A 22995-nucleotide genomic window follows, 5' to 3' on the forward strand; every position below is an offset into this window, starting at 1 on the left:
ACTGGCTTTTAGGAGAAGTAGGCTCTTAAACTTGACAGACACCTTGGAAATGTTCTCCAAAACAAGGCACTAGAGAAAACTTCAGGCATTTAGTCATGGTACCAGAAGGCTTACCTATGCAGGTAGAAGAAAATAAGATGGGAAAGGGTAGTGGCATCTGCCCTCCTCACAGCAGAATCAACTGCATCCTTCCCACCAGGTGTGAGTCACAAAGAAAAACTGCAGACTCCCATGTCCATCTCCATGTGGGAACTCAACTTAGGATGTACAGCAGACCTTTACTAGGAGCTCACGGCACTTACTGGTTCACAGGGTTCCTCTCACAGCAAACCACCGTGCTGCCAAAACACAAAGAAATCTCAGTAACTATGGCTTACGCCTTCTGCCTGGTGATGGTCAATGTATGAACACCACGGTAGAACCGTGATTCCAGATGGGCATGATAGTAAGTGGCACAGCAACTTAGTGGCAATTAAATGATCAGCCATTAACACTATTCAAGTTTCTCAGAAACTTGATACTAGCTGTGGGCCTCCCTCTGAGCAGACCACGCTGCCCAGGGCCAGGGTGCTTGTATCCCCTGGAGAGGTGGGTGGTGGTACCCACAGAGCTGCTGTATTCCAGCAGTGCAAGGAGAGGATGGAGACACAGAGGTTGCAGCTCCCAACCTCCACAGCACCCATCTCAGGAAAGTCATCAGCATGATTAGAGAGCACTGATTTTCTGAATATTTTTGTTGTCGGTTCAGCAGTTGCCAACCCCAGCAGTGCCTACTTCTCTGCTGACTACAGAGAGAGTAAACACAGAGTCAGGCTTGAGCAGCTCAGATGCAGACATCTACATATGCACAGAAGAAGTGCCTCCTTTGTGTCTGGGAGTTTTAGGGGAAGCATAGGAAAAGGAGAAGGCTGTGCTGGGGTCAGGGGCCCCATACTTCAAGGAAGGAAAAGTAGATCCCTGCACTCCAAACCTACCTTGCACTGTGACCTCTGCTATGGGCACAAGTCCCCCTTGCACAGGTCTCAGGCTTCAGCATGATTGAGTCACCCAAAGAGCAGGTGTTTAGCTGAGAAAGACACCCTTTTCCCCCCTGCAGCTGCATAAATCTCCATTACACCAGTGATTTAACAGTATCGCGATACTTGGAAGCACTGTGCCACTTCTCTGGCTTCAGCATCATCAAAGATTCAAGGGCTTGTGTCCAGTACTAGATGGCACACAGAGTTTATCAACTTCATCAGCCCAGGCAGGAAGGTCATGCTGAGCAAAGCATTTGCAGATACACAAAGCAGATAAAATCAGCAGGCGTCACTTCACCAGAGAGCAAGTCTCCCCTGCCATCGGGGACATTCCTCCTCCTAACAAATTTAAGCATGGAGATGCATTCCTTTCTTCAAGTCGAAGGGTTTGTGGCCCTTTCGACATACGGGATTTGTTTACTTAACGCCACCTAATCAGTTGTCAAACCAGGCTGAAGAGCTTCAGCTTGCAGCAGGGCACGTGCATACGGCTCTGCTCAGCCTGCAGGGTAGGCAGGCCGCCTCCGAGCATCCCTTGTTGATGCTTCAGGAAACCCATCAGCCTTCAGATGGCTACGGGCTCTGCTTAGCTCTATTTGTTGTCAGTCAATGTTATTTACCCACTTCAGCCTCCGGCCCTGTTTACACTACAGGCAAGTAGTGTTTGACACCACTTACCCTTCGCGGAAGATGGTTTGGTGGTTGGCCAAAACACAACCTCAAGCACAAGGAGCGACTCGCCTTCTGCATTTCGTTGATTAAGGCTGGCTCCGTTTCACCATGGCCACGCTGTGGGACCCCTGCGGGCACCCCGAGGGCAGAGGCTCGTGGGTCCTCTAAACTTCAGACAAGCAGCATGAGAAATGTATCTTGTGTAAACAGTTTCATCGTTTTTTATGAAAAGTCTCAAGAAAATGTATTCCGAAATAAATGAGACAGGCTATCGTGCCTTTCTCCAGCTCAAACCAAACATCACTGGAAACAGTGCACTGGATGAACGCGGTCCAGTATGGCACCTTCCCTGATCTCAACCCCCACATCTCTTTATAAACTGGTAAAAACAGACTTTCAGGCTTCACTACTTTTCTTGTTGCTAATTGTGTGTTTGACTGAAATTGGTACAACACATGACAGGTAGGGAAAAGCAAAGGGTTAAGTACTTTAATAAGAAAAGGGTATGTGATATCAATGTCCAACTATGAACATACAGTCTCCCCTGGCATGCAGTGTCAGGTCCCAGGGAAAAGACCTCAGCAGAAAGTCACACTACGTCTTAATCATGTGCTCAGCGTGCCCTTTATTCCAAATATCTTTCTCGTGTCTGTGCGGAGAGAGTTAAGACTCTTCTGGAACATTGCTTTCATTGCACACAATAATTGCTTTTTACCGGAGCAATTATTTTTACAGAATATATTCCACAAAAAAATAGTTCACTCGGTTCAACTTCAGCCCAGCATTACAGATGCAAATGAAAGCAACACATACGTGAATTTGTATTTCATCAGCGAACTAACCCTTCACCGACTTGTCATTGTCAGTTACTAGCTTGAATTAACATCAATTTAAATGCAGTTAGTAGATAACAGTCGCTTAAAGAAATGCCAATAACTTTTCTTTTGCTCTGAAATAACATAAAGGATTTAAAAAAAACACATGTTGAAATGTGCCCTACGTGTCCTTTGATAAGCGCCCGCGCTGACACAGGCAGTGGACAGACACACACTGCACGCTCACCGTGGAAGCCAAAAGGGAACTGGAATAATTTACTTGCAATAGTGACAGTCATAGTTCAGCTCTGCTGCAAAGTGCAGTAGATTTACATGCACTAAGTTACAGAGCCAGATGTCTCCAGGGCAGGAGCTTTCTGAAGGGGTAATTTCCTAGTTCACAAGCTGCAGTTAAAGCATTTATTGTCTTTAAAATCTGTCTTTTTAATTGTTCTTGTTTTCTGTTGTTATTAATATTGCCTGTTTAAAACAGACTTCTTCACTAGTTCAAAACAGACAAGGACTACTATGTCTCTGGCAGTAAACGCGAAGCAAAACCAAATCAAATAAAAACCTACAGGACCAGGTGATGGATAGAGTGGACAGACCCCTTGCAAAAAGTCATGACGAAGTGGTAAATCACTCTCGGAGGATGGTTGAAATGGAGTAAGACAGTCACGTCCACAGGTCTTCATTCAAGCCAAAATCCAAGTTAGATGAAATGGGTACAGCAAGGTGGCTACTTGTTCCACCTACCCGGCCACAGCCAAGCTCAGGTCCCATCCCTCCTCTTCCCAGACCTACCCCATGCCTGCCCTGCACTTCCTAACCCAGAGCTCTGCTGTACCAGTGTTTGTCCCTCCCCCTGGGGAGCACCCAGCCCTTCCCAATGCACAGCCAAGTCCCTCCTCTTCTCCAGCCCATGGAAGAACCTTCCTTGCTCCTCTCTTCTGCCTTGCTCCATATCCTCTGCTTTAAGCCTCTCCTAAATCACTGCACAGAAGCATAGGTTGGAAGGGACCTTTGAGGATCATCTAGTCTGAGCTCCCTGCCCAAGCAGCAGGCTGCCTATGGTCACGTCCACCTGGGTTTTGAATGTCTCCCAAGGATGGAGACTCCACAGCCTCTCTGGGCAACCTGCTCCACTGCCTGACCACCCACAGAGTAAAGAAGTGTTTTCTCTTGTTTGGACAAAGTTTCCTGTGTTTCAGTATGTGCCCGTTGCCTCTTGTCCTGCCACTGGGAATCCAATCTGTGTATCCAGTCCATCTCAAAGGCTGCAGCCCCTCCTGGCCCAGTCTCCACCATTCTTTGCAATCTCCTGATCAAAATACCCTTCCATGTCAGCCAGAGGTCCCTTGGATAACAATAAGGAGACAAAAACATGCACAGTTTATTTAAATAATGTCACTTACAGCAGATGTCCATATAACTTTTTTTTTCTTCCTTTTTCTAAAATAATCATGTTTTTGCACATGCCTTTAGGAATTCACCTCAAATTGAAACTCAGCCTTAACAGCTGAATATTTTTCAGACTTCTGTAATCTGCCCAAGTCTATTCATGCAAGAAAAGTATTCTGTCCAGCACTGCATTTGAGGTAAAAGACATACAGTAAAGTCAGCAAGTTTTAAGCAGCAGGAAGCCTGGATCCGAAAGCACAGCATCGTGCCTTCTTCCTAATGCAGAGCAACTGAAGCATAAACATAGATGTCTGTGAGGCATACTTTATAGTGAAGACTTTAACAAACAATCCATGACTTTTGCCAAATTAAGTCCCCAGTAATGCCAATGATTAGATTGAGCTACGCTGCAGAGTGTATAAGAAATAGATTTTAGTACATTAATAAATACTAGTTATAAGCCACAGAAAGTGTGTCTTTGCTTTCTCCCTTTCAGCACCTTTAAAAAAACCAGAAATTGCAATATTAACAGAGCTGTTTTGCAGACCTAATAGTACAGAAGTAACTCTTTCAATTGCAGCCTAAGGGAAAAACCATGCTATGAAGACATGACTAAACATTTCCATGTCATCAAGCCCAATGAAACAGATTGTGTCAGGCAGTTCTGAAGTTTCTGCAGATACAGAAAGTTCGTTAGAGCCTTTGATTTCATATCCTCCCAAATCAAGGACCTGTCCATAATGTACTTTGGGATATTGCACAGTACATAGGCTAGACGGTAGTTCAGAAACAAATAATGATTTATATTTTTTGAAAGTTAAAATGCTTTCTATTGTTTCTTGAAAATAATCACACAACTGATTTACTTATTTGCCTTTGTTGTGAAACAATTGAGAGTTTCTGAATTTCCTTGATTTGAGGCATCACTGACCTCAAAGAAAAACATGACCTTCTCAATCAAGTCTTTATTTTTTTCTTCCAGTTGAGAGATGAATTATACAGTTGGCAATGAACAAAACTTTTCATCCTCTTAAGATGCATCATTTCAGCTCAGGGTGAATATTGAAAACGGGGTTGTTTAATTTTCTTTCACAATCAAAGAAATACATACTTCTGGCAATACTGCAGCATAATTTCATCGCTTCTGCAGCTGCCAGATATGGATTTCTGTATTTCTCAGCACCAAAAGTTCACAAACCCATGCCTTCAGAGGCTCTACTAGAGCTGTTTTATGATCCCCTTCAGTTGCATGCAGTTGTGGCCCGGCACCGCCACTCCCCTTTCAGCAGCCATGTGCTCAGTGAACCCATGTGAGCCTGTGCTCCTTAAACCCACCTTTTGGTACTCGCTCTCCTGAGCGGCATGCGGGGAACCAGGTCTGGGAACGGACCTGGCTGAGCAGAACATGGGGAAGAGCACGCAGCAAGACCGACTGCGCACCCACAGAACGCTGTTTAACGGAGCGCAGTCACCACTGACTCACGGCCATCTCTGCCATCTTTACTGATCTGTGGGATCAGTGGGTTCCCATTACCTGAGATGCTATTAATGCAGCAAATGTTGTGGTCGTGATCAAGCTAACTAAAAATACAGCCTTTGGTCGCCTTTGTACCCGCTACATACCAGACCAACAGATCTAAAATACTGTTCTCCAAACAGGCAGAACTCAGCCGTTGGATAAAATAGCCTTTAGATACCAACAGACTGCATGTATAATCTATTCTTTTAAAAACAGTACAGTTCTTATGGGAAATATAAACCATCCTTTTTCATTTCAATGATGGTTGAAGTAATTTCTGAATAAAGTTTGAAAAGAAATGTAAGGTTCTCTAGATTTAAAGGTGCTGCTTACATGGGACCAGAGTACTCCATCTCAAATGACAAGAGTTGGTCTCAAGGCACAAGGTAGTCCAGGGAAATGAAGCACATTCCCACAAAGGTGGATCTAGTGCAGTCTCTGAATTCCCACTGCAGAGGCAGAGCTCACCAGGCATCTTCCACTCATTCTAACTCTTTTGCCCTTTTACCTATTTGTTTATTTATTTATCGCATAGAGTTTGCTGTCTTCAAGCTGCCAGCAGGACCTTAGGAAGGCTTTTGTCCTTTCAAAGTCTAACCTAATTGCTCCTACGCTCAAAGAGAAATCACTTCTCTTTCCTCTTCCATCCCACAACTCTCAAGACCTTTCTACAACCTGCACAACTGATACGAAAATGTTGACAGCAGAGAGCCTCCTAGTACCTCCCCCACCTCCAGACCCTGATCCTGGGTAATAGCTCCAGGAGCTCCAGTACAGTTTCTATTTAAAAGCTTCAGACCCTGCCAGAAGGAGCTGGGTTGTCAAATTTCAAATCTGTGCTCTCTACACAGTACTCAGATGCGTTTCTGCAGTAATAAATATTAGTGCTTCTGTGTGGCAAGCACTTGCCCTTTATACAGACATGACTGAAGCCTTGCAGAAGTCTTCCTCCTTGCGCTCCTCCTATTCCTCACTCATTTCTAGTCCAGACACAGCCTTCCTTTGACTGAGAAAAGGAACTAGTGACCACCCAAGGAATGGGGGACAAGCACCTGCCCTGCCAGGGTCCAGAGATTCCCCATCAACCACCATCACTCACCCTACCCCCCAAAAAATCACGCACATCATGAGACTCCTTGCATGCCTCGGAGTCCACCTCCACTGCCCTGGAGCGGACCTGACTATCCCAGTTTTTCCAAATCCCTGATTTTGCTTTGGCAGGGAGCTAAAAAAAGTATCCAGAAGTTGTTCTTATCAAAAACCACCTTCATAGGACTCAAAGGACAGCAAAAGCCGTGTCTGAGAAATAAGAGGCTAATGAAAGCACTATGCAAGAGACTGTCTAGTGTGGCCACAGCAGTGCAACACAGAGCTCTTTCCAGCAAACAGTAAAGGACCCAAGCTAAATATCGCTGGATTGCTGCGTGGCAGCGATCCACATGACAGACCAGGGTTATTTTACAGGTCAGGCAAGGCTTTTGCTGCTACAGGGATGCACTTGTATTTGCAACACTGTTTTTTCTAAAATCCTTATAGGACTGCGATGGGCAGCTGCACTTCAAGGATCAGGCTCTGCTGAAAAGCCAGAGCGATCAAAAGAGGCCGCAGAGAAGTGACAGACAGTCAGGAGAGACTGAGGTGCGAGCACAAGAGAAAATGAATGGCAGGAGATGGGAGAAAGTTTACGGAGTAACGCGGCAGGGAGCGTCATCTGTGCAATCCCAGCTGCACGAGCCACATCCTGTGACCGAAGAGAGCATCAACAATAAACCTCCTCCGAACCAGCACGGCTGTCAGAAGAATTTTCCCACAGTAAGGATCACATTCATCGCTCTGCGCCAGGAACAATATTGCATTGTAACATCCCCAGGATTCCAGCAGACAGAAGGAAAAACATCCAACCTCAGCCATGAGCAAACTCTGGGAAGCGGCTGAAGGGCTGAGGAGCAATGCTCTTTTGGCTGCACTACACCATGGCAGGTATTTTACGTGTTGACCACATGGCCAAGCACAGTGACATGAACTCAAGTGAAGAACAGAGATCTAGATCTAGAACTAGATCTTCATAAACCTTAAAAGGCTGATGATCAAACAAACAAGCTTCACCTTACCTGTGAATGCAAGGGAAAGCTGAAAAAGGCCAGAAACCCCCAGGCATTAGATAAAAGCGAGTCTCTGAAGCTTATGGATGTATATGACTAAAAGGAAAAAAAAAAAGGTTAAAAAAAGAAGAAAAAAAGAAACAGGAACACTGAAGAACTTGAAGTGCTTTCTCTATGTGAACAATCTCACAGATCTGTCACTGGGAAGAGAACATGGTGCTGGCCACGGAGACAACACTGTGGGCTTCTCTGCTGAAAAAAACCCCTAATATTTCAAATTATTTTTTCAGGGATCATTTTTAAGTTTCCCTAACATGTGGCAAAGCCTATGTCCTCTTAAGAGTTAGACTTTTCTTCTTATCTGTAATGGTCACTGTTATTTTTCTTCCTACACATTTTTCACGTAATCTTTCCCGGCATTCGTATGAAAACAGGATTTCACAGCCACTCTGTTTTTCTTTCCGTCTGGGACCACTCTATGCTTTCTCACAATCCTTACAGCAGGAAAGCTGTAGCCTACACAGAGAGGAAAGCATAAATTACACTATGACAGGTTTATACGACTAATTCTAATAAATATATCTCAGTAGCCTCCTATTCACTGTCTCCCTAGAAAAGCAAGGAGGGATTTTTCTGCTGGCAGCATTTTCAACTGTATCAATGTATCTCATGGAAGCTCATGAATTTCAATGACACTTTGTCAGGGAAGCCCAGACAGGCTTGCAGGCCAGGAGGAAGAAGGACCTCTCAGAGCCCCCTGGTCAGAGCACTGGCCTGGGGTAAGACATACAAGACTTGACCCTATTTGATGAGCAGATGCATTCAATCTACTTTTTTTCACCTTGGAATGCTGTGAGTTGGGCTTTGATCAAAGCTTCTTCCCCCGCAAGACCCTGCTGCGGCCAATTCAACTGACCCGGGGCCAGGCAAACAGAGACGTGAAGTGGGGTGCCGAGATGCAGCCACCAGCACCCGCAGCCCAGCCCAGCCCAACCCACTTCCCAAAGGTGTCTCGTGTTTTCTTGCATCGTTTTGTGGTGTTTTGTTCGGGTGCGCAGAAGTCCAAAACACTACTCAAAGCTCGTTTCATTTCAGTAGGACCTTTATACGTATCTTAGTTTCGTCCTATCTACTGCCACTGGATTTTTACTGGGGGGGGGGAGGCCATATTGCAGACAGAAAGAAGTTACAGCCCTGAAAGGAGCAATGTCCAATGCTATCAAAATCGCTATACCATGTGCTCTGCATGTGGTAGATCTATTCTTCTGTCATTCATCCTTTCATGGTTGTTTATTGTCCTGTTCTTATTGTTTCAAAAAACATTTCATGCCTTACCTCCATGTATTTATTTAAATATTGGTTCAGCTGTGTCATTGAAACTCTTAGAAACCCAAGTGTCTTTTGCAAAAGTTAATTAGGAACATCTTCATTTAAGTACCATTGGCTTGCCTAGAAAGTCACATCACTTTTGAAAATAGGATTTAGATGCGTGACGATGTGGAAGGAAATTCAGAACAACTTCATTCTGGAGACATTAACCATTCCAGTAGCTCACCTGTACCACTGATCCATACCCGTATCATTTGTTACCGAAGTCTCTTATCATTGATGAATGCTGCAGACTAAATGCTGCAGAGGCCAGAGAGGTCTGTGTGTTCACGCCTGTTTAAATCATACAAACTGTGATGGTCTAGGATTAAAACCAGAGACTGAAGGATGATGTCCAAAAGCTAGAAGCATTTAGTACTAAAGCATCTTCTGCAACGCTCATGGAAGCGTTTTTTCCTATGTTACACTTGACATGCAACATACCAAATTACGGCTTTCTACCCTCAGACTAACTCCATTCTCTGTATCACGACCTCAGTACAGAAAATAACTAAGACTTAAAAGAGCAACATTAAAAAAAAAAAAAGAAAAGTAGAATTAATCTGGTGATAGAGTTCTTGCCACCTTAATCTATCGAGTCTCCCTTTCTGATTGTATATAGAGTTGCACCAACTTCCAGAAATATTGAGAAAGTCTTTTAAAATTTTCCCTTACGCAAGACGTGCAGTGGGCTTCTCCTTTGGCTCTCCATGAAATGCCTTTTACCCAACCTCTCTGCACTTTTCCTTTTCAGCCCAAGAACAGAGTATCTGACCCCACCCCCCACTTTTTTGTTGTGAAACTGGAACATGCCCAAAATTTTTTTCTCAGTAGACAATTTATTTTTAAATCCATGGCTAAGAATGCAGCATAATATATTTTAAAACAAATGTTCTTAGTCATCATTTCCATAATATTTCAACCCCTCCACAGGAAGTATGATTCAGAACAGCAACAGAATAAAAAACAACGGTTTTCTATTAGCAAGTGTCCACAGCTCTTCATTTCAAATCTCAGCAATAATAAAAAACTGCAGTAATAAAAACTTGGATGAAGACCGACTCTTTGCAATAGCACTAATCAACAACTGGAGATCTGTCTGAAAGGTACACTGTGTTTCAGTGGCACATAGTTGGTCAGCTACTGAAACGAACGCCGAAATTATGTTGTCCGTGTTAGGAGCATGACAGACCTTTTAGGTCTTCAAACAAGTAAAGTTTGATATTTAATAGGAGATAATATAGGTCTAAAACTAGATCGCCTTCCTCAAACAAATTCTCAATAGATCCCAACTGGCCGCTTCTCCTAAGGAAGGTTTTCTATCCCAGATGAGGAGAGAGAAGGTCTCCTATACCATAATTCCCTGTTACTTCTTAGAAGCACATACATGCACAGAAAGTGAGGTTCAATGCCTGGTACTTCTAACAAACTAGTTCATTCCTCCTTCTTTTTCCCGACAGCATTGATAAATACAGGTAAGCGTGTTTTGTGTCAGTGATGAGGAAGGGTACATGTCAGGTCTGAAGTGTCAGGTTCACATTTTAAGGTTTTGTAAATTAAGCTTTTATAAATACCAAGGTCATGGAGCTACCCACGAGTCTGGGCAAGCAATTTCGGTCACAACCAGGAATTATTCCTTGCTTCCCTACTTACTGCATTACACTTTGGTACAAAAGTGCTCCTGCCATAAGATGTAAAAGTAGATGAATCTCTCCACTGCACTTAGGGATCATGTAGGTAATAAGATACTTTATTGACTAAATGTATCTTACTGCTTGCAGATAGGGGAAAAAATAGGATATACTACTGCAAATAAATTTCCATTAAATTGCTACATTTCTTCTTTCCTTTAGTTGAATTATTACTTTGGCTTTGCTCACTGTCATGAGTTTTTATTTTTAAGTTCTTTCTACTAAAACAAGTAGGAATAGGCTGCATGTGAAATAATAAAAGTTATGCTGCTATTTTTCATATGAAATTATTCAAAAACACACACAACTTAGGTTCAAACCACAAATTTGTGACCAAACATACTTTTATTCATGTTGTCAGGAACTTTTACGTATAGAAGCAAGTGAGAAATCAGCTATTGACACCACTGTGAGCAGGTCAGACCATTCATAAAAAACTGTAACAGGATAATGTCACCCTGGAATTAAATAAGTTGTGTAAAAAAACAAGTGGTAATCAAAACATACAGTAGTCCGACCTGTATTAAGCATTTTTTCTCAACTCCAATAAAAGGTTCAAGACATTTATAAGACTATAACTTAGTCTGTAAGTTACAAGACACTGTTTTATAAAATTGGCTTAACAGAGGCAGCATGGGCAGAATCATGGACCATGTCTGATGTTCAAAAGCTGTAGCATTTGCTGCCCCACTGACAAGTGGTTTGACAAGTGGAAAGAATTTTTGATGTTTGAATCTATTTCTCTTAGAGAATACACTGCACCTGACAGAAAGTGTTTGCAGAAAACAGTATCCGTGCCTTTGTCCAGACCCTACATATCCACAGACTGGACCCTGTTTGAGTACCTGTTGTACTCGGAGGAGGAGAGGACATTCATCTCCATGGCCATGGAGCTCCCAAGGATATCTGCCTTCCATGGCAGTATTAACAGGACATTAAATAAGAAAAACAATTGCACCTCCACAGTTATTTTTGCAGTTAGATTCCCTCAGAAAACCTATTTGTCATCACTAACAAACAGGCTTTCACCTCATATTCCTGGCAGAGTCCAGTGGTCTCAGACCCAGGGCTCAAGACACAGCCTCCTGGAGCCCCCAGGTATCTAAGGCAGATGTCTCCCAGAGAAGGGGTATGGACGTGCCACTGCCCTGCTTGTACTTACATGGACAATCTATCCAAACAAAATGGTGAAACAGAACAAGCTTTCTAGTCACAAATGTCTTACCTTGAAAAAACCAACATAAATCCAACACACTCTACCAGCTAGAACTTACCCCGTCCTAAAGCTCTGGGTTTACCCAAAACCCCAAATCCCAACAGTCCTTCTTGCCTCTTCTGATTTTTGTCCATTAGGGTAAAAGACCTCTATTCCTATGGGATTGCCTTTTTCCAAAGGCATTTCTCTTGTTGTCCATGCAGTTGACAGAGCAGAAATCCATCTTGGCTCACCAGCATGGTTGGTTTCTGCCTAATTGCACAGGGAGACTTTCTAAAGTCAGGGGCGTCGCTGGCAGAAAACAACTGCTGCAGTTGTATGGAAAAGCTGTTGAGTTCAGACCGTACCTTGCTGTGCCAGAAATCTCCTCTGGCCCTGACTGTCCATGAAGTATCACATCTGTGCTGAGACAGAAATGCTGTGAACCAGAACAGAAGTTACAACTATCAATGGTTTTCATACACCAGAACAGAATTCATAACTTTATACAGGGATATTTCACACATGGTTACAAACAGGCCTAAAAGCTCCTGAGCTTCTCACTTACTAGTAAATAAAGAAAAAAGTAACAGTGATTCCTTAAGTTTCTGTTTCTGGTTAATGCTGAAGATGAAAAACTGTTAACAAACCAGCAGCAGAAAGAAGACAAATATCTGGTAACCTAAAATAGAGCCCTATGTATAGATTTGAGATAGAGAAGCAGGATTTTTTAAACACACCTACTGTTTCAAAATCTCTTCCAAGATTATGGACTCTTTCAAGTCCACAAAAGAAGTAGCAAGTAGCGCATAAACCTTCTTTAATCTTGGCTTTAGAGAAAATTAGTAATGGAAAAATTCATCAAATGTCTATGTCATACAAATTAAACAGTCAAAACCACAACACACAGTCAAGATCTTGTTAAGGGTGAAACATTCCTGTGTATGACTTCACAACGTCAAACTTTTAACATCCACAATTATCTATAATTACCCAACACTGTAAAAGGCTTTGGCACCCTGTTGTAAAGATTTTCCAAAGAGGTGGATTTCAGGATCATAGAACCATGGAATGGTTTGGGTTGGAAGGGACCTTCAAAGATCATCTAGTCCAACCCCCCTGCCATGGACAGAGACATCTTTCACTAGATCAGGTTGCTCAAAGCCCCATCCAACCTGACCTTGAACATTTCCAATGATGGGACATCCACAACTTCTCAGGCAACCTGTTCCAGAGTCTCACCACCCTCATTGTAAAAAATGTCTTCCTTACATCCAATCTAAACCTACCTTTTTTCAATTTAAAACCACTGCCCCTTGTCCTGTTACTACAGGCCCTGGTAAAAAGTCTCTCTCTGTCTTTCTTGTAAGCCCCCTTTAAGTACTGAAAGGCTGCAATAAGGTCTCCCTGGAGCCTTCTCTTCTCCAGGCTGAACAACCCCAACCCTCCCAGCCTTTCTTCATAGGAGAGGTGTTCTGGCCCCAGGATGAGAGATCAGAAGTGACATCCCAACACATACATTGTGTTTAATGGTTGGAGATTCATTTCCATCCCCCAGACGTAAGACTCGCATAACGTGCACACAGAGAGAGATGCCACGTGGTGCCCAGAGGAGAGCAAACAGTGAGCCTCCTGGAGGGCAAAGATACAGCCCAGAGCATCAAACCACCAGTTTGCTCACGTTCAGCTGCATCAGTAACTTCATCTCAATGACCTTCGTGTCTGCCACATGCTATCCCTCTCCTCAATTCATAAATCTTGACAAAACTATGTAACAAGAAAGATGATTCTCAAGCGGTGTAAATAAACTGTACAGCAAATTTAGTCCATGGAAGTAAATGGATTCAGGACAGCTACAGAAGCAGTGACCAGCTTTGGGTTTTTTTCCTGGCAAGCTCTCCTTCAGCTCAAGTAAGTACCTTGCTACTTCATCAAACTTGGCAGCCTTTTCCTGGCAATTTGGACAAGGAAGACATTGAATTCCTCAGACTTTGCTTTTAATGACTTGAAATTGGCTTCACAACAACCCATGGTTATTCTCAAGTGTCTGCCAGCTTGGCCTTACTCTCCCAGTGACAAAGACACTGGGTTACCACTTTTGCTTGCCCCAGAGGACACCTAACACCTATTCACATCCAGCTTTCAGCACTCCCCAGGTTGCCCAAGGAGCATCAGACAGGTTTGCCCGAGGCTTCAACCACCTACAGAGCTCCAGAGGAACCTCCAAAGCATGACAAACTAAATCTGACAGCATTTTTAGTAAATAATGTTTTCCATTAGCTACGAGAGCTATAAAATTAAAGCTTCTGGTCAGTCAATGCCCTTCTGTTTCCATTTACGGTTAAGAATGCAAAAACTTGACCGTAATTTCTTTCCCAAACTCTCCTCAGCCTGTTCCAATTTTGGGACAGAATTCAGTCTAGTCAAAAATATTTTTAAACAATGTGGTTTATTTATAATCGGAAAAGTGATCTTAGTAATCATCAAAATTACTAGAAGTTACTAAATTTAAAACACAACGACTACTTTCTTCTCTCCCCATACAGAGCAACAGATTGAGCAGAAAATCTGAGTGCTGCTGTACACAGCTCAACAGAATCCCCTCCCTCCATGAAGAGCTTCAGCCAGAGCCAGAAAAAAAAACCCAATAAGCAAAAAAAACCCGAACCAGCCAAACAAACATGATGTTAGGAATGGCAAAGAATATGAAATATATCACCTCTTTTATATATTGTAGTTCACCTATACTTTATGAGTACTACCACTCTGTCCCAAAGAGATGATTGCATGAAAGTGGATTGCAGGAAGATGTGGCAGTAAAAATAAAAATTCTAAGATTAAAAAATTCAGTATCGTTTAGGTCATGTAAGAGTTAAAGGAGAAGGGATACTGTGCGTGTATGTAGAATAAAGAAGCAGAACAGCAAAAAAGCAGCCATTCCACAAAATAAGGGACAAATTGAGAACTGTACAAGAAAACGGGCTTTCATTAAGCACATAATTTACTTGCAACAGTCACTATGCAAAGATGATGCTGAAGTCAAGAACTAGCAAAACTCAAAGTTGGAATTATAATAAGACTATCCAGAAGAGTAACAAAAGGAAAGCCAAGTGGCAAACTTGCATGTGAAAGTAAATTACAGATGAAGAAGGAGAGGCAGATTACAACTGGCACCTGCTCATTAAGAGTTATTTTACATTGTTGGCTGCATCTGGAATTACCTACTCTCAGGAAAAAAAAATACACCTCCCAAAAAAATAATCAACCTCCCACCTCCCCGAAAACAACACTAGAAATGCCCTGAGTGACCACCACAGAGGTTTCCATGTTCTGCATTGTTTCTGGAGCACAGCCTACTAGCACACACAAAACCCCCTACGCTGCTTGAAAATATAAAGATCACATTAAAACCCTGCTTTACAGATAACAGGAAACTGTTCGATGATTTCCAGACTAACTTGAGGAAGCTTTCAACATACATAATATTATGTTTGAACAGGAGACTCTCTTTTCTTCCCAAGTTAGCACTGTAATCCATCACGCTTATGTGACACTCCGCAAAAGTAAGACGAAGGCTGTGGTCTGACAGGTATTTCTGGCTGCAGGTCAGGCTTTAAGTGCTTTTTCACTGCGATTGCCTGTCGTCACCATTCTCCCTACCTGGGGTAACCCCCAGAGGTCTGCTGGCATAACAGCACAGCAGTCAACCCACGCACCAGCGCTGCCTGAGGGATGGAGGTCGCAACCAGAACCAAGCAAAATCACTGTATGGAAAAAGTGTTTCAGCTAACTGAGATCACTTCATCTTGCCACATCTGTCCAGATGTATACCTGGTTTTGCAGCACAAGTCAGGTGGGCAACAGCGATGAGGCATTTCCCATAGGAGGCTTCAAGTGCATTGGCTTTCATGCTGAATGAAATCTAACCATGATTCAGTTGGTTTTTACTCTCCATACTCCCAGGTCAGGGCTACATAACAGCCAGGGATTCATGTGCCTTTGGAGTAAAAATGTCAAGATTTTGCCTCCACTAAGATTTTACAGCAGTACTGCAAATGGGTGTTAATTATATTGCATGAGGGAGAAAGAGAAAAATCCCTGTTTTGGTAATGAAGACACCGCTTCTCGGTAATCTCTGGATACCACTCTCCAGCCTATTAGGCATCATTTCCCACTCTCCCTACAACACACTGAACTCATACATCTGATCACTAGAAATGAACTTTCATGACAACTAAACCCCATCCTTCTTGCCTATTTATTTTCAATCAAAGGACCCTTCCCAGGAAAGCAGACAGCCTAGTTCCAAGCATGAGTAGAAGAAATTCAAATGTATGCTAGCAAAGATGCAATACCTTTTACGTTATCTGCAATGGCTCCTCAAGGGTTTCACAAAGGATGTAAGTATGGAAAGGAAGCTTTATGTTCTCCGTCTCCCCACGGAACTAGATGTTAAAAGTTTTTCACCTAAATTTTGGGTTAAAATTGTAAAAATAAAGTGATACAAAGATTTTTAATCCTTTCTATATCATTGCCCGTGTTCCTCCATGTGCTGCACAATTTGGGAAGGGGCCGTGGTAACATGGCTGAAGCAAGAGAAAAGTAAAATCAAACACAAGTGGAAGGGGAGTGTGAAAGTTATCACCCATTTAAGATCTGGAGAGCAAATGAGAACTTGACACTACAATGATATTGGGTAACACTTGAGAAATAATCAATACATCAGGCGTTATTTGGCCTTTCCTTTACATATGAAGAATTGTTTTTCATGCAAAATATGCAGTAAGCCCCACTCATATTTCATGTTCACTTATATGTTCTCAGCTTCAGATGTTACAATACAATTGGACAAATTTAGGTTTTCAAAGTACTTCCATAGGAAGCAACTTAACATGTAAACTTCTTTTCATTCTTCTGACCTTGCCATTTTTGTTCGGCATTAGAAGACATTGTAAGCTAAGGAAGGGCCAAGGGCTTGTCTACCAAAGTAGCTATTCTTTAAAAGTCACTGCCCTTCCAGTTAACATGCTATTTTATACCATGTTAAATGCAAGAGAGGGCAAGGCTGAAATATTGATTATGCAAAGAGATGTAGGAGATGACTCACCGGAACAGAACACCTATCCCTACGCCCTTGACATTCAATGTGAGTTGCTGGTAGCCATACAAATCTCTTTTCTTGTATTCTCTCTTTGAAATCTCTCTAAAACCTTAGTTAAGCTGCTGCCTTGATAAGACACCAGCAAATACTTTTGTTCCATTTATGAATATCTGTCATAAAAACATACCACAGCTGAGACTGCTCTTACAAAAATACTTCACAGACAAAAATTTTAAGTATTCAAATTGCTTCTACCTAGTATGCCTCATTATAAGTCTCCTTAGCTAAGGTAGTCCTTCACCTCACAAGCCATACACACAAATCAATTTAATAACCACAAAGCAGGTGGGGACCTATCATTACAAAACATTGAGACCTGCTCAGCACTTTGCAACCTATTCTAAACCATACCTGTAATGCTATTTTTCATCTTTTATTGCTTACATTTATCTTTGGTCTATCTGGATAGATCGCATAAAGGTAGGAGCTAGCATTTAATACATAGCCGTATAAAGACAAGTCACCAGAGCCCCAATCTAGTTAAAACTCCCAAAATAAACTAATGGATAAAACCCCAGTGAAGCAGACGTGTGGTATTCCAGAGGCACCTGATGTTCAAGAGTCTGTTTTAACTGTCTGAGCAGCTGCAACCACCTACATACTTTTATTTTTACATTATGCTATTGTGCATAAACAAAATATCAATGGCAGTCCAGAGGAAGAACATAAAGTAGCTGGGGAACAAACTGAATGAACAGAATTAGAGCTTGGTTGATCTGATTTGTAAAAGAACAATGATTTATAAAAGAACAATCTTCTATAAGGTTATTTTAGCAAGGCAGACATAAGCATCAAAGGAAAGCAATGACTTCTTTCTTGGCAAACCCCTGATAAAAAATGCCAAATGCTAAAAATGACCAACACACGTATTCTTCTTTTATAAAGATTATATTGAATCAAAGGGGCCATTTTTTAAGACTTGCATCAGTGTCCACAGGTGCCTGAATGGATCAACTATATTTGGGGGGGAAAAAAAATTAACAAAAATAACCACCACCTCTAATTTGTTCGTACATATACAAAACCAAGAACAAAAAATTTGTCTGAATGTATACACAAATGCTCAGACAGAGGATACATGAGACCTATCTAATAACAACTGGGGAGGAGACAAACCTTCAGGAAATGAGGCTAATTTTGCTGTCTGTACAGAGTAAGCCAGCCAGCGCTGGGCACACGTCAGACTGTGGGCTCCACAAGAAAGCACCCCGAGCCGTGCTCCAGGGAAGGGCTGTACGTGCAGAGATGTTGTGCACCAGCCTTCAAAGACGGCGCTCTGCTGCGGCTTAGGCTGTGCTGGAGGGCAGCCGGCGGCTCTGGCAGGGGATGGCTCACTCCACTGCCCGACCCACCCTGCCGCACAGCACGGCGGTACTCTGTGTTTGGGGGGCAGCTCCTCAACCACTGCAGGCTGCCACCCAACGTTGCAGGATAAACTAGCATGAGTTTTCCATAGCCTTAAAAATTACTTAAAGTCTGTAAAAGTGCTTCGTGACCTTAACGGTTGAGGCAGTGGGTTGAGCAAAGGCAGGCAGGCCGGTAGCAGTCACGTCCTCAGCATTTCAATGCAAAATGTCCCCGCTGTCTTTAAGTCCCCAGACTGCAGGAGCATTGGCACACACCATCGCCACAACTGTTTCAAACTCGCAGTCTATCTTATTTTGCTGTAATCACTTCAGGAAGACAAATATGAGACATCTTAAGTCAACAATCAGTCTTCTAGTCCTGCATTTTCCGCTTTTTGCCCTACTTAAGATAGTCTGGCTTTACTGCAGTCACCGTTGCCATTTCAATTTACCGAAGCCCAGGACCTCATCTTTCATCTGACCTTGTAAAAGCAATCTAGAGGACCACCTCACAAGCAGACTTCTGAAGGTCACGGGTGGGACGTGACTCTGCCTTACAGCTACATCAGTTGTCGGATGACCTTACAACTGTATTTCTTACCTATCATGTGACCGTGTTCAACTTAGTACCTCCCCTCTGCCGATAACTTGATGCAATATAATGACAGTGAAGGGTCTCTGCTTGCCTATGACGGGGCTCCAACATGTTCACAAGTCTGCTGCATGGGGCTGCGCCTGGGTGTGCATGCGTCCGCTGATGACAGGAAACTGATGACGATCCTTCGTTAGGTCTCTGACACACAGAATCACAGAATCACAGAATTGTATAGGTTGGAAAAGACCTTTAAGATCATCGAGTCCAACCATAAACCTAACACTACCAAGACCACCACTATACCGTGTCCTTAAGCACCTCATCCAAATATCTTTTAAATACCTCCAGGGATGGCGACTCAACCACTTCCCTGGGCAGCCTGTTCCAATACTTGATAACCCTTCCAGTGAAGTAAAATTTCTTAATATCCAGTCTAAACCTCCCCTGGCACAACTTGAGGCCATTTCCTCTTGTCCTATCACTTGTTACCTGGGAGAAGAGACCGACCCCCACCTCTCTACAACCTCCTTTCAGGCAGTTGTAGAGAGCAATAAGGTCTCCCCTCAGCCTCCTTTTCTCCAGACTAAACAACCCCAGTTCCCTCAGCCGCTCCTCATAAGACTTCTGCTCTAGACCCTTCACCAGCTTCGTTGCCCTTCTCTGGACACGCTCCAGCACCTCAGTGTCTTTCTTGTAGTGGGGGGCCCAAAACTGAACACAGTATTCAAGGTGCGGCCTCACCAGAGCCGAGTACAGGGGCACGATCACTTCCCTACTCCTGCGGGCCACGCCTTTTTTGATACAAACAGCTCTAAGTTTTTTTCAGACCATGTTTCCCACAGGCCACAGCCACCTCTCCTTGTCCCTGCAGGGACATATTCAAGATGCCTCCTACGTCCCTCTCCTTGCCCCTGGATGCCTCCTGCATCTTGAACGGAATGCCCTCTAGTGCGCAAACTGGACATGGACTTCTCCACTCCTGCCCACATCACTGCCTACCAAACGCAAAATGTGTTTAAGGCAGCCTAGGCAAGGCACACTGCAGGGCCCAGCTCCAGCACCAAGCGAAGGACTAGAAGGGAATTAGCAAAGACAAGGGGAAGAAAATACCTACAAACCAATAGCGTAGAACAAAAGTCTAATCTTACTGTTCCCCTCTGAATAGCAACTGCTAGGAAATGGAAGTGACTGAAATACAAGTACATTGGCTTCTAGTTAGTTTTCTGCATGATAAACATCTGCTGAATCGGAAGTATAACTTTATCCCCTCCATAAACAAATTCAATGAATCCTTTCTAACAAATTTATCTGCAACATGCCAAACACTAATGTTAATGGTCTCTGTAAACAAAAACACAGTTTATTTTGTTCACTATAGATTAAGAACAGAATTCAAACTTCAGACCGTTCCCGTCTACGGCCATGCAGTGTTGCGGTCCCCCGACCAGAAGGACTCATATTTTAATAACAATGTTGAGGACCCAAGTCAGCCAACGTTCCCCTTGCTGAACTACAGCATTCACAGAAAGCAAACACACCCTAACCAAGTTTGTTTGACCTGGCATGTATTTTTGGTTTATTATTATTTTATGGTGTTCTGACGTCTGTCGTTAACTTTTATTCCAAACTGACAGCATAACTTCCTGCAAAATCAACAGCGACGACGCACAGTACAGAATTACACTAGCATACGAGTAAAAGAATACCGTGCTATTGTAGAGGCACATATTATATTGTGTATCAGATATTTAATTATTTTCTTACAGTTAGCAAAGGACTTTCTGATTTATTACTATGCTTATTATAAAGAGTATATAAATAAGTACATGTTAATAAGTAAACTAATGGCTGACTAAAGCGTCTAGGTGATGAAATACCATGGGTGCTTCTGAAAACATTGGCCTGTAGATATAATTCCAGTCTGCGTGTTTAAAATACATACCCCAAATAAACTAACTGTATAAACTGGAACAGAGAAGATACTTTTAAAAGCAATTTATTTTCACCTTAAAGACCAAAGGCAGACAAAAATCTAAGGAGGGAGGGGGAAAGGAAGGGGACACAGCCCTTTTAGTTAAAGGGCGGGCTCAGATACAGCTGGTGAGGGCACAGCTGTATGGCACTGCTTCCGTATACAAATAAAAATACATCCAGAGAACTGCAGAGCCTGTCCCACACAAGACACATCGCTACCTTCTCCATCAACGTAATGGGCTTCTGATCCTTATGCAAGGAGAGAGTTTCTGAAGGGCTAAGCCCAGGATCCCCGCTGCCGCAGCCTGCAATGTCTGTCATGCAGGGCCCTGCGAGGGGATGTCCCCCCCTGGACACCACCAGCGCCTTCGCGTCTAGAACAAAAGTGTTTGTGAGAAAAGGTTTCATAAAATTTCATTGCTCCCGGCATCCTTCTCCCTTAAATGCTTCTCTGTCACATTAGATTAGAAAAGGAAAGAAACACGGAATTAAACGAGAGATTTTGGTCGGTAGGCCTTTTGTTATTCATTTACTCTTTATTATTGATTTTTGTGCCTGTGCAGAAGGGTCACGTGCGTGTGCATTGGAAAGAGGCCGACTGCAATTCACAGAGGGCTGTGTATGTAAGGGAGCTCAACGGCCAGAGAAGCTCTCCGTGGATTCTCTCTGTGCCTGGTTTTTTACATTGGTTGTTTTTAAACTAAGAAAGTCTCCAGTGTTCACCGTGGGCTAAACCAACAAACCCCCTCTGTAGCTCTAAGGGTCCAAGCTCTAAGGTCCACTGCAAAGGTGCAAAGGGGTCGTAATCTGGATAGGAAGATCTGAGATCCCACCGACTTGGGTGATCCCCAGGGTGGCAGCTGCCCTCCCGACGAACCAAGCTGGGTTGGCATTTACAGCTACTGAGCCACCTTACAATAACCGACCGGTAGCTGGTCTCATTTGCACCGACAGACAAAATGGCCCCTAACAGCCTTGAGGTAAAGTGGAGAGTATAGAGGTGTACAAACCCATGCATTTCTGCCATCCAGTAAGAGGAACACCACGGTATCTAGGGAAGAACAGATGTATAATGAAGATAATATAGAGTATTTATTTCAAGCCTGTAATACTAGCTCACCTAAGGAAAGGAGCAAACGGTGCTGACTAGTCCTGCACATTGCTGACTCTGCATCCCAACTGACAGACCATTTGTAGAGCTGTGTATTTATAGACCTAGACCGTCAAACAGAAGTGGAACAGTAATATATAATTATTCAGAATCCTAAATAAAACCAATTGCCTAATAAGGATGTTGTTCCATAATCACTCATTGCCAGCTTCAATGTGGCCTGCAGAAAAAGTGGGAATTTTAGATCTACCCGAGTTTCAGAAGACAGTAGAACAGTACTTGAAGCACCCAGAATTTTCAGCTGAGTGATTTACTAATTACTGGGTTTGGCTCATATCATGTAAAATTTTTCATATTGTCAGAAAGCTTACAATACCTTGTAAAACTGAAAATGTATCTTGCAACTTTAAGAACTTCAAAAAATGTGTGGGAAGATAACTGATTAAAACTCTTTAAACAAAAGCACCTGAGAAACTTTGCAGTTTAGGTTTAGAAAAGTCAACTTTTTTTAACACATAATACTCACTATCTTTATTTCATGCTGTCGAATCTGCACTGCTATCAGTTCTCAGTTTCTTGATACCTATAACGTTCCAAACACAGGAAGGCAGCAAATGTGCAGACTTATTTCAAATTGCTGGGGGGTGTTTGGGAGTCATTCATGCTAAATACCCTCTTCTACCAGGACCTAACCTCAAAAAACTCTCGGGGCAACGCAGTCGTTTCATCAGTCAGCAGGAGCTTTGCTGGCTGCTTCAAGGAGGCCAGAACTGCAACACAGACTTTCTCAAAATAATCATGGAAAGTTAAATTCCATTTTTACCTCATAGACACCAATCTATCAGCCAAGGCTTTCAACTAAAGCAACATCAGCCCTATACAAGTAAGACCCACAAGACCTGGGATGTTCAAAGATTCCCCTCTGCTTTGGTGAGGACAAAAGGCACAGAAATAAAATTATATCTGCTAAAAGTCTGACTGAGTTATATCTTAAGAGTTGTATAAAAATACTTAATATCTATCAAA

The 22995-nt window shown here is 42.9% G+C and overlaps 1 protein-coding gene across 13 annotated transcripts in view; it reads right to left on the reverse strand.

Annotated features, from left to right (window-relative positions):
- ST7 (suppression of tumorigenicity 7) overlaps nucleotides 1-22995 on the reverse strand; it is a 162591-nt gene that overhangs the window by 120984 nt on the left and 18612 nt on the right. For 2 of the 13 annotated variants that reach the window (XM_072861339.1, XM_072861331.1), the window contains one exon: nucleotides 115-338. The exons of the other annotated variants lie outside the window; for them this stretch is intronic. In XM_072861339.1, the coding sequence (XP_072717440.1) occupies nucleotides 115-157 (43 nt within the window). In that variant the 5' untranslated portion in view covers nucleotides 158-338. The remainder of the gene's footprint in view (nucleotides 1-114; nucleotides 339-22995) is intronic. 13 annotated transcript variants of the gene reach the window in all.

The sequence above is a fragment of the Ciconia boyciana genome, chromosome 1 (genome assembly GCF_034638445.1).
Source record: "Ciconia boyciana chromosome 1, ASM3463844v1, whole genome shotgun sequence".
Lineage (NCBI taxonomy): Eukaryota > Metazoa > Chordata > Aves > Ciconiiformes > Ciconiidae > Ciconia > Ciconia boyciana.